Below are 12,446 nucleotides of genomic sequence, written 5' to 3'. Positions count from 1 at the left end.
TTGCTTTGTAAATAACCTAAGGCCATTATCAATGAAAGCTTCTTATGTTGATTTTGTTGAGCCAGCTCAGCAGCAACACTTCCAGTAAATTGTTTTTTAATTAAATATGTGCATATCTGTAAGTTTTAGTCTTGAAAAAACATACCATAGGTATCAGATGGAATTAAAATGTTCCCCCACATAAGCAATCCAGAAAGGTTAAAATTGTAGTTGGACAGAAGTGATTTTTGCTGTAGCCTCAACTTCTTATCACAGAGGTCTAAAGTTGTCACCCTCGATTAAAATCATGAACTCAGCCCTATCCCAATAATCTTGTGATGATGATTTAATCGTGTTCATTTCCTTCTTTCTGCTTCAGGTCCTCCAGCACATGAAGGATGTTGAAATACGGGAAGTGAAGATCTGTGACTATGAGAAGAAGATAGGAGAATCTGAGATTAAATTAAAACAGCAACAAAATCTCTGTGAAAGTGTAAGAACAGAGAGGAACCTGTTCAGTAAAAGTCTGATGGAAGCTAAGGTAGAAGAATACTTTTTTCTTGTGTCTCCATCTCTGTTTATGTCGTTTGGCTTTTTTTTTTCCTGATATACTTTCCTTTTGTTAAAAGGAAAGCTTGCTGGTTTAATTGCAGAAAAGATTTCTGAATTCTTTTGTCTTTTGGAGAATATTTTAGGTCCCTGCATGTTTATCTGGATGGTATGGCTTTAGAATTCAGAATCGTTGTATGGCAATACATGAACTTTGAACTGTGCACAGAATCACGGTGTAATGGAACTATGGATTTATATGACACTAGCAGAAAGGGAACTTCTTCCTTTCCTTTTTGACTCCACTCAATTCCATTGCATAAGTTGTGCTGTCTTCATGAGAAATAGAGTTTAATGGGAATAAGATTGCTTCCTTAGCCCTGTATGCATGCAAGCAATAGTGTGAATTGTGATTTAGAAAGCAGAGGGAATGCTTTCTCAGCTGAACTAGAATTTTCTGGCAGAACTAAATGCTTCCACCTTGCTTGTTCCTTGCAGTGAGTGTCATTTTCCTCAGATAATGATTCCTTCCATTCATAACTTAGCCTTTGGGATCTCACTAACAGTGCTAGACGAAGAGAACAGATCACCTAAGAATATGCTTAGCTATTCTGATGTGAAGGTCTACAATACTATACAAGTCTAGTTATAGCTGAGAGAGACTGGGACCTTGGATAACTGTAGTTCACAGTATTGGGTTATTTCAGAATAATGTTTTTATAATACAATCATAATAGATTACAATTTATGCTCTGATATGAATAGCTAGGTGTTTTGCTTGAGAAGCAAATGGGAGTAAAACTTCAAATTCCTATCCTACTTTGATTCGATCAGGAATGACCTATTTCACAAAGTGAGTGGGATGCTTTGATTGTCCATTGCCTGCCTCTTGTCATTAGAATACATTTTTAGAAGTGATGCTGCAGTTTTTGCTGCTCCTGGACAGTTTAGGATTTGAGTATTATGCGGTGGCATATGTAATGGTGTTCAAATTTCAAGTTATTAGGGGCTGCTATTTATACTTCGTTACTTAGCTTACCATAAAACTTCTTAGCAAGTCCTTTTGTGAAGTAAAACAAATCTGCACAAAAGTGCTTAGGTAAAGCTAGATTAAGGTATTTTGGGATTGCTTAATACAGAAAGATCTCCACCTTACTAATGTTCTCTATGCTGGCAGGCTTTCAGTATGGTACAGATATATTTTGCATTCACCCCTGAGGTTTCTTTTGTTGTTAGAAGCTCATTTGTTTACTCGAGTTGATTAGGAAACCTGTTCTCAAAAAACCTGTCTTACTGTTCATCAAGAAGTAGGACTGCATTTGTGTGTATATCTGGGCACTGGATTTTTAACCTATCTCATCTTCTATATTAGTTAAGAGATTTAAGGACTACTAAGCAAAACCTGCTTTTAACGTGACATTTGCATTCATGGGGCTGACTGAACATGCAGGCAGTACTGGCATATTATTACACTTATTTCTAGTTCATTTAATTGTCTGTTTATGGACCACCAAAAAAGTGTGGAGTCCATGTTTATTTTTATTTTTTTAAGACTTGTCACTGCTGATTACCAGTCCTTCTCACTACCATTCGCAGAGTGTCATGACCCAAGATCTTGACTATGCTAAGCACATCATAAGAAAATGTTGCTCATTTATCAAGTAAATCCATGCATATGGTGGACAATGCTGAAAGAGCTCTAAACTTAATATAGTTTTGTACTGAAACAGAATGTGAAATGTTACTCAGCCTTCTCTGCGTGGTGGTAGCCTTCAGCAGAGGACCGCAGCTCATGAAGCTACTTCTGATAGATTCAGAAGAGTGTATCTGTCTATGCATTGAATTTCCTAGCTTCCACTTCGCGTACCTTAGTGGTGCATGGGCAGGCATCTTTGTTTTGTGAGTGGGTCAGGGTGGTCTTATCTCTCTGCAGTGCTAGCAGGCCTATTGCTCTGTGTTTAAAACCTAAAATTTATGCCAAATATTCTCATACCAAGGAATTTTCTATCTCTGAGCACGATTTTTGCACTTCTGTTTAAGCTAACAAAAAAGCAAAATGGAGACAAGCTATATGCAGAGACGTATTTGTATTTTGTTCACGGATTTATTTATTTTCATCAAAAACTTCTCCCCGATCATTTCTGCCCAACTGTTTACAACCTTATTGAAAAACAGTTCTAGAAACATGGAAACATAGAATCAAAATCTTGTTTGTAATTTGGATTGACGGCTAGTTCTTATTTTGTCTACAACTTCAAATGAAATGGGTTATTGTACTCGCTGTTAATGACTATTGTTGTTGTCCTTGTGCCTCTTGGAGACCTTTTTACAGCAATGTCATGCTGGCATAATCTCAAAATCATCATTTAATGACTTTTTTTTTGTTCTGTTGTATTAAAAATTAATATCTTATGGCATGTGCAGCACATCTCTCAAGCACTGTGGTTTCATTTTCCAGTATCAAAATAGCTTCACTAAAACTTACTCTTTTTTTTAATCCCTTTTCTTTGTGAATGCTTTCTGTCCTATTAGGATGAGATAACAGAAATGAAGGAGAAACTGAAAACTATGACGCATCAGGTGGAACTGCTGAAAGAGGAAATCATAAAGAAAGAAGAAGCTCTTGTGAAAGCACAACTAGAATATCAGCAACTAGAGAAGGAGAAGGAATCACTGAAGGTAAGAGTCCTTGCACAGACACCACCTCATTATAGGAGCTGTCCTTTGTAATTTTAGAGACTTCATTGTTTTCCTGGTCTGTGGGAGTTATTTTGCTGTATTTTATAGAAATTGAAGCCCTGTTGAAGTGTTTCTTAGATCTACTGGTTATGCAAGTCTTTCATGTATCTGACAAATTTCATCTCTGTCCAGTAATTATAGTTAGAAAGGTCCTAGAGTGTCTTGAGAAGCTTTAAATCTCTTGGTGACTCAGTGTTTTTCCCAGAAAGTTCTATTGCTCAAGTGTGAATTTTGGGGATAACCTGCTTGTTCTAAACTTTTTAAATGAAGACCGTTGTAATTCAAGATTTCCTTTCTTTAAACTTTTCTCTCTCTGCTGTGCAAACCCAGTTATAATACACTTCATAATCCTGAGCTTGAAATCTGAGCTTGAAGCTCTGTTCCTTCTTCTTAGCCCTGGCTGCATCCCATTTTTAGACATACTATTAAAGTTGTGGTGATACCTCAAAGTAATCTGTTGTTCTCTCAAAGGATGGAATGAGTTTGTGTCCAAAGCAACTTATTTTTCTCTTCACTAGGCACTAGAAGCAAAGTGGAACAACAACAAAAAACAGCAAACACCCCCAAAACCTCTACCATTTCCACAATATTTTCTTTTGATAGCTTGTTGCCATGCTGCAATGACTTCTTATGTTTTCAGTCCCTTTCAGCAACACTACAGTTACAACAAGATGTCAGTGAGGTTTTGTAAGAAGGTGATGGATCTGTTTTTATATCTGATCTGTCTCAAATTTGCTCCATCAGTGATGGAGAAGTCAAATAGTGCCTCATTTTCCATACAAAGCTTTCTGACTTAACTAGTCGCCAATTCTGTTTCAACACTTCAGAGCTGTCTGCCATCCATTTGACAAACATATGATTGCTACATGGTTTACCCCCTCAATTATTCACCAGCAAGTGTGTCCATGGACTGACATAACATTAGTGAATAGCTTCAGGGCTTTGTGGGTCTTCTACCTGAGTGTCTCTGCTGAATACTAAATCAGAGGAGAATTCAAAGAGGAGACTGACTGACACTGGCAAAAAGAACCCAATTATTTGTGTAGCAAGCCAGCTTCAATTTGTCCTGTTTGCACTGATGTGAAGGAAGCAAGCTGTTCCCAGGAAATCAGTTTAAAGGATGTGCTAAAGCACGGAGGAGTGAGATTCATAGGAATGAGATTATAGAGACATTGAACTTATGCTTTGCTCTGCTGTCAGAAGGGTCTTAAAAATGTGTGATCATGGCAAATGAATCATGGGATGCCTGATCCAAGCTCCATTAAATCCAGTATAATGCCAAATTTTGGTTTCAGTTGGCCTTCCTACAGGCCTGCAGATCAGATTTCTTTGGCAAAACATCCAAGTGTTTGAAAACACGTATCTGAAAGCAGTGAGAAGTATGTCTGTCCAGGTCTGAGATGTTGTCAAGAGCTTCTGTCCTTTTATTTTTTTTCGGTGTTTTCTAGAAATCTCAATGTGAAACTTTTGATTTATCACGTTATTTCAGCATTCTCTGTCCAGTGCATTTTACCTCTTCTAGAATCTGTATTGTTCTCCCATCTTTACAGGAAGTACGAAAAAACCTCTTCACTTTTACTGTATTACTTCAGAACCTAAACAGGAATTTGGTTTTAGTTTGAGATATTGGCGTATAAATGTCCCATATAAGTTCTTCCATCTTGCTGACTATCCTTCAATTTTTTGCAGACCCTCTGAACCAACCTCAAATGATATATGCTCATTTAGAGGAATTTCAGTCCTGACACTTTTTCTGGTCTTACTGTTTATTCATTTATTTTTCTCTGTATGTAGATCTTGGTACTGAAATCTTCAATGTATTTAACCTCAGTGAAAGTCCTGTTAGTTTGTGGGGCACCTGTGTGACTTAGGGTATTTATGTTCTTTACTGTATAAGACTGTTGAGATCTACTTCAACTTTGTGCATTTTAGTGAGATTTGTTTACTTGAATGTTTGCTGACAACATCTGCTGCCACTCCTTATTTATAACTCACATTTTTTTGTGACATAAGGAGAACATAGAATTTTGATATGTTAAAAAAATATTATTCAGCAATGTGAAATGCATGAGCAGTTTTACATCTGTAGACAGCTTTTGCACACTCTTGATCGCATTTCAATATGTAGTGGCTTGCATTTTGTTCAGCTGATGGATTCTAATAAACACCCAGTATTGAGTGAGAGATATGAAAATTGAACTTACAGGAAAATGAGAATTTTATTAAAGAAAATAAGAATTGAACACATTATTTTATTATGATGATGGAAATGTTTTTTCTGTCTTAAATCAATATTTTTAGGTGCAGCTTTCATCACAGCCTCGTTCTTTCAGCATTCAATGATACTGTTTCTGAAAAGGCAGCATGAATGTCATCCTTTATAAGGGTTAGAGTTATGAAAAAGACTTCTAGTCAAGGCTTGGAAGTTTCCCTATCTGTGAAAAAAAACCTGTAGCCACCTAGTTCCATTTTGTCAGTAGCTAATTGCCTATTAATGCTAAAAATTTCTAATAATCCAAGATCTCAGTTATTTTTTTTTCTAGACATATGTCTTGAATTACAGAGTTCATGACTGTAGGATAGAATTACTGGGTTGTTTTCAGGATTTGTGTTAATGGCATGCAATCACTGTAACAATGCATTTCTTAGATTTTGCTTAGGGACAGTCCTTCCTTTTCCAGACTTCTACCCTTCCGCTAAAAATGCCAACACTCTTTAATTTTGCTGCTCTGTGCCTAGTTGCTTTGTTCTCCACATATGCTTTTATTCTGATCTGAAACATGTCCTGAGTAGATAATAATGTATTGTGTAGATTATTGCCCTTTCCAGAAAGATGAGCTATCCTTTCTCACAACCCAGCCTTTCTTTGAACATCTGCTAGATTTTTTACAACAAAGTAACTACTTAATTGAAAAACTCTTCAAATATGACCTTTAAAAAAATAATAAATGAAACTCTTTTGAAATATGACTTGAACCATTATTATAGATAAAAATCCTTCTAAATTTCTGTTGTATATAACAGGATTGAAGTGCCGCTTCCGACATCTAATCATGGGCCTTCATCTTGCTTGTCTTAGTGATTTATTCTCAAAAACTAACAAAATATGTACCTGTTAGGAAATGAAATGAGTGTATGAGTCTATTTCCTAACTAGTAATCCCAGGTATATATAATGGGAAGTTGCTACTAAGCATGGCTTACCTATATTTTTTGATTCCACCAGGATGAACTGCTTAAGATGAAAAAACAAGCTCTGGAAGCAAAGCAGTTTATAGAAAATCAGGAGGCAGAGGAGAGAAAACTCCTACAAATTATTGCTGAGGCTGATGCTGAGAGGCTGAAGCAGAAGAAGGAATATGATCGGGTAGGAATCTCAGATTTGGCCTTTCCAAGACACTGCATCCTGTTCCCTCAATTTAATACATTTTTAAGATCACGATCCTAAGCTATTGTAAAAGTGATACTTCTAAAGCATCATATTGCTATTGAAATAAACATAAGATACTGAAGTGAGTGGAATCATGTAGGTTACGTATGATTTGGGAGACTAAACTCTAATAGGAGAAGCTACTAGGCCGTTGCTATTGTTTTGTTTTTTTCATTAATAACAGTGAAACTTCTTAATGCTTGTGATTTTTCATTGATGATGTAATAATAATGCTTTGAAATTGTGCTGAGGAACTGTATGTGAGATTATTGTTTTGACCTGCATCCTTAGGTTATCGATGAGAGATGTGTTCTTGGGTCCCAGCTTGTTCGACGCAATGATGAGGTGGCTCTTCTCTATGAGAAGATCAAAATCCAGCAATCCATCTTAAACAAGGGTGAGACCCAATACAGAGAGAGAATGGAAGACATCCGGCTTCTCAAGCTGGAGATCAGAAGACTTTGTTGTGAGAAGGGAATACTTAGTAAAACTGTGGCTAACGTACTGGAGCTCAGGTAGGAAATCTTATTGAATATGTTTTTGTAGTGACTGCACATGTGATTCTATATTTGAGACACAGAATTATTGTCATGTATGATAAATTTTTTTATATCAACCAACATTATACCTTGGAGAAGGGGATTATTTGTACCTTACACACACTGGATTAAGTTCACAAAGAAGCTAATCAGTGATTAAGAAAATTAAAATATAAAACAGAAATCATGTCCTAAGCTGAAGTAGTTTCCAAATTTCACCTTGTACTGTGAGTTACTGCCTGCAGAATATACTGACAGACAGCAGCAGAGATGATGTTCATAGTTCAGTGAGCTACTTAGTGGTACCTAGGGCCCAAATTAGTGGAACTGCTTTTTATTAGTCAATCTGCAGAGGATGGGGAGCAATTGACATATTTATAACAAACTCCTACTCATTTTCAGAGCTTTTTACTTCCAGATTTATATGTAGACTTGCTCTGAGAGAAAGATTTAGTTAAATTTTCATTGAGGGCTGTGTTTCTTTAAAATGGAATTTTAATAGCCCAGTCTGATTTATTTCTTCCTACTCTGGCTTACTGCTCCCCACCCCCCTTTTTTTTTTTCCCCAGCTCTCCTGAGCTTAAGGTATATTCTTTGCTGACGTGAAGCTATTAGGATTTTTTCTGTAGGATCAGTCTTGGTTTGTAAGGAGCAGCAGGTATGTTGTCAGCAGAGAACCATTGTACTGTTCTATATAGACATCACACTTTTGAATGAGATATTTAGGTTAACTATGTGGCTGTAATGCCATGGCCTTCACTGGAGCAAGTTTACTACAGTCTGTGGTCAGTCCTATTGACTCCAGTGGAATTATGCCAGCTTGATTTGGTGTAAGATAAAAAAGAAAAGGGCACAAAACGCTAGCAGTTGCACTTTTCATTGACTGACTACAGACAGGAATAGGATTTGAATTCTCTGCCCAAGTACATTCAGCTGAAAGCCTGTTACTGCATTGAAACTCAGTAAAGGCATTGAGGTATAGTGCTATACATGCCATGATGGGTGGATCAATTCTTGCTAACTGCAGCAACAATCACGTACTTTAATGAAGTCCAAAATTATCATGAAAACTGTCTGTCGAAAGAATCCATTTATCAGCTGTGCTGCTAATTAGCTTCCTTGATTTGCCAATTGGATAAGTGTTTTTTCCTTTTCCATAACCTTGTCCAACCTCACAGCTAAAAAAAAAGTCCTTTTTCTGTCTAGTGAGCTATATTCAATGCTGAGGTTGGCGGGAACAGGTTCAGTGAAATAGCCACATGGTAATTCTTTATTTGCTTTCCCCTTCAAGTACTTACAGGATCCACACACCAAACTGATATGGGTTGGATCCTTGCAGAATGTGCCTTTTTGTTTCCTGCTTCTTCACTCCTCAACCTTAGCACACGAATATTACTTGTCAAAGCATCTTTGGACTACTCGATTAATTTTAAATTCAGCAACAAATAGTGTCTGGAGTCCCTTGAGGAAAGGAAGTAAAAGAAATCAAAGTTGGGTTCTCTAGAGAACAGTGCTCTTCATAATTGGGTGCTACAGTGTGTTTTATTTACTGGATTTTGTGAGCTATGTTGTTCTAAACCTTCTTTCAAATACAATCTGTCATATTCAATACTGAAGTAATTACATAACTGTGATTTGTAGGTTACTGTAGATGAATTAACTGGCCTTAATGTACACAGAAAAAAATGAGCTATGAACAGTGTTTCCTGAGAACGATGAAAAGTTCAATTTTTGAATCATTCTTATTGAAGTGAATGCTCTTCACATCTACCTGTGTTATCCTACAGGAACTTCCATATAGTGTTCTAAGTCAACGTTTCAGGAGTCACTTTGCCAGTGTTGTAATGTGTGAAGAAATGGTTTATTCATGTTCACATTAATGCCTTAGATTGGTTTGGTTCCAGTGTGGAGTTTTGTTCTTTTTTTTTCTTTTTGTTCTGATCTTTAGACAGGAGGTTCATCGCACGCGGAAGGAGCTATTAAAAGAACAGACTCGGTGCAAAATTTTGGAAGAAGAACTGGAGAATCCCTTGAATGTTCACAGATGGAGAAAACTAAAGGTAATAACTCAGCATCGAGTTCCTATAGTCCATATTTCTAAATCAGTGACACAGCACAAAGCCTATTTACCTTACTGTTATGCAAATTATGTGGAAGGGCAGGCAGACTGAAATTTCCATAGTGCCAAAGGAATAGTTAACTGCTGAATGGTTTCCTTGCACAGTGCAATCAGTGTTATTTTTGTCATTTTCTCAATGAAAAATTGCAGAGAGGATTGTAAAGAGACAGTAGAATGCTGAAGAGAGTAAGAATGTGTAAGGTGAATTTAGAAGGAGGTGGTTCCCCAACACAGATGAAGTGAACAAGGATGATAGGGAAAAGGTATAATCCTACTCTCACCAATTAGATTTAAATGGAAAAAAAGAATTAGTAAGGCTGATAGGGCATGTGGTCTGGGAAACAGACCTGAAGTCACATGTCCCATTTTTTTTACCACATCTGTGAAAAAAGGAAAAGTACACATAAGCATTGGTGGGCTCCCGAAGTTAGTCATTCTGGGTAATGTGAGGTCAGCTGTTACATAAACAGTGAATCTAAATTTTCACATTATTTGAACCTACCAAGTGAAGTAGAAAAATAATAAATATGTCAAGCATAGACCAAATGCATAAGCATTGATTGGCATCACTGCATATTTTCAAAGTAAGTGACAGCCAGCTGAGATTTCTTTGTTGTGTGGATCTCCAATCTGATGCCAGCCTGAGTTGCTTAGCTGCTCTAATAATGAGTGTTAACATGTTAGTCCCTCCAGAAGTAGAATAGAATGTGCTTACTGGCATAGCAGTTAATTTCATGTTATTTTCATGCTGAGCTTATAGTTTGAACAGTGTGATTAGCTTCTCTCATAAAAGGGAGATAAAGTGAAGGATGCTGTCCTCAGTTAAAGGCATCAAGACACAGTCTCTAGTAGTGCCATATAACAAAGGCTAGTCAGGCCACTGGAAGCATTCTGTGTAAGGAGAATGAATTTATGAAGTTTGATAATGGGAAATGATTTCTTTCCATTCTAGGTCAGTGGTTTGTATTTGAAACACAGAAAAAACAGCAGATAGCCAAATTCTCATGAAATAATCATGATGGGGTTTTGGCTCAATTCCTAATGAGCAAACACCCTCATATCACTACAGTTGTCACAAATTGGCACCATTTTTTAGCAGTGCTATGGAACAACCATAGTCTGAGTGGTTCATAGTGTCTAAACTACTTTTTTATCCTGGTTTCTTAGTAAATGATGCATTATGAGCACTGCAGGTGTTATCTGTGTTAGTGTATCTAAGTTACACTTGAATTGATTAGCTGATTCTGGTAGAGGAGATATCAAGGTTTTCATAGATTGAAGCAAACATGCAGAGAATAGGTCTTTACTTCTCAGCCTGTTTCAAAGACTATATTGCAATTGTTTTTTCTTTTGTTCAGAAAATAGTTTCTACTAAAAATGATAATGCTAACTTCCTTTTTCTTCCTTGTCATGTAGTTCTGCCAATCTGTTGGTTTGGGGGTTACATTCTCCTACTAATATTAGATATTTTGTGAAGTATTCAAAAGTGTAATAGTGTTAAACATGAGCATACTCTGACTGCTCTTCAAGAGGCAGAGATTTCAGATTCAGAGCTACTTGAATGTGTGCCCTAAGAAACAAAATAGATATAGTCCCTCTTCCCTCTGAGTCTACTTTTGTGTTTCTTTTTGACACTTAGATATTGTGATTTTAGTTTGTAAGCAAGAAACACTAACAAGTTATAACAATTTTTGAGACTACTTTGTTTTTGTCTAGGCCAATGACCCAAGTACCTTTGAGCTGATCCAGAAAATACAGAGGTTACAGAAGCAGCTTATCAGCAAGACAGGTGAAGTGATAGAAAAAGAACTGCTCCTACAGGTACTGCAGCAACAGTAGATTGCTGTATCTTGTTAATACATTTTGTTAATGTATTTGACTTATCTTGCATTCTGTCTGTTCAGATGTATTTCCAGAATGTTTCTTAGACACATCTTCAAATTTCTTTTTCATGCTCCTTAGATAGCTTTAGATGGCAGCACTGACTCACTGAAAGAGAACAAATAGCATCTGATTAGTTAATTTTTATATTCTGGTTTCTGATACCTGGATAACTCTGGAAAATAAAGGTTTGCCTTAGTTTATTCATGTTTTAGGTTACTCTTCAAGACAGTATTATATTTTTGGTAAGATGTTTTTCCTTTCAACTATGTCTGTTCTGGTCATAACTTAAAGGAAAATCCCTGTTTGATCCCATTTGTGCTTAGGTTGGCTTTTGGCATAAAGAATCCTATGGAATTTGTGTGAATTAGAAATCAGGAATCATTAAAACTGGTAAAGACTAGTAAGATTATCAAATCCATTCAACCTCCTATGTACATATCAAATATATCCAATCCCCTACCAATGCAGCATGTCCTCAAGAGCCACATCCAGATGTCCTTTAACTCCAGGGATACCGATAAGATTTGTATTTTAGAATCAAGGAGAGCCATAGCGCAAACATTATGATCAAATATTGAAAAAACAAACAAACAACAAAAAAGGAATGTGTTAGGGTTCAGCCATAGCTGTCTAACTGGGAAAATATTCTCCTTACCTCTGGTGACTGAGAAGAGCTGTAGGTATGGTTTGAAAATCTTGGTCTTAAATTCCCTAAGTCTTAATGCCTACATGGTATCTCACTCACTGGCTGGTAGAATGTCTCCTGAAACTCCTTCTGTCCCCTCCTCCTGAGAAGAAGCTTGGGAAAATATTATCAAAGCAGGGTTTGTCTTTTTTTTTTCTTGTGGGGAAAAATAGATCTGCCATTTTGTGTTGAGGTAATGGATGGTGTATTGTTATGCCTTTGCTTGAAAAATATAATCTTTATTGCATAGTACTGGCCTCAGTAAAATAGTTTGTTAGCTTAAACAAATGTAGCAAATGCACCTTCAAGTCTGCTTTGCTGTACCCATACACAAACCCAATTCTGTCTGTGTGATTTTTGTATAGACTCTGTTGCTTATCGTGCCTTATCCCTAGTGTGTTCCTATTTAACTATAAAGCCTGGTTAAAAGTACAGTGCTGAGGTATGGAAATACTGATCTATTTGCCCAAGAAAATACTTGAAATAGCAAGTATTTGAGCCTATGTTACTATAGTAGCCATTG

The 12,446-nt window shown here is 36.7% G+C and overlaps 2 protein-coding genes across 2 annotated transcripts in view; one reads left to right on the top strand and one right to left on the bottom strand.

Annotated features, from left to right (window-relative positions):
- ITPRIP (inositol 1,4,5-trisphosphate receptor interacting protein) overlaps window positions 1–12,446 on the bottom strand; it is a 434,606-nt gene that overhangs the window by 45,020 nt on the left and 377,140 nt on the right. The window lies entirely within an intron of this gene.
- CFAP58 (cilia and flagella associated protein 58) overlaps window positions 1–12,446 on the top strand; it is a 54,516-nt gene that overhangs the window by 20,351 nt on the left and 21,719 nt on the right. The window contains exons 10-15 of the mRNA XM_065746598.1: window positions 359–520; window positions 3,061–3,207; window positions 6,493–6,633; window positions 6,988–7,211; window positions 9,184–9,295; window positions 11,071–11,175. Of these exons, the coding sequence (XP_065602670.1) occupies window positions 359–520; window positions 3,061–3,207; window positions 6,493–6,633; window positions 6,988–7,211; window positions 9,184–9,295; window positions 11,071–11,175 (891 nt within the window). The remainder of the gene's footprint in view (window positions 1–358; window positions 521–3,060; window positions 3,208–6,492; window positions 6,634–6,987; window positions 7,212–9,183; window positions 9,296–11,070; window positions 11,176–12,446) is intronic.

This window comes from Cyrtonyx montezumae, unplaced genomic scaffold (genome assembly GCF_038088225.1).
Source record: "Cyrtonyx montezumae isolate F1298 unplaced genomic scaffold, pur_monq_1.0 scaffold_4, whole genome shotgun sequence".
In the NCBI taxonomy this organism is placed as follows: Eukaryota; Metazoa; Chordata; class Aves; order Galliformes; family Odontophoridae; genus Cyrtonyx; species Cyrtonyx montezumae.
The sequence above is the reverse complement of the archived record's forward strand: the minus strand, read 5'-3'. Positions and strand labels throughout refer to the sequence as shown.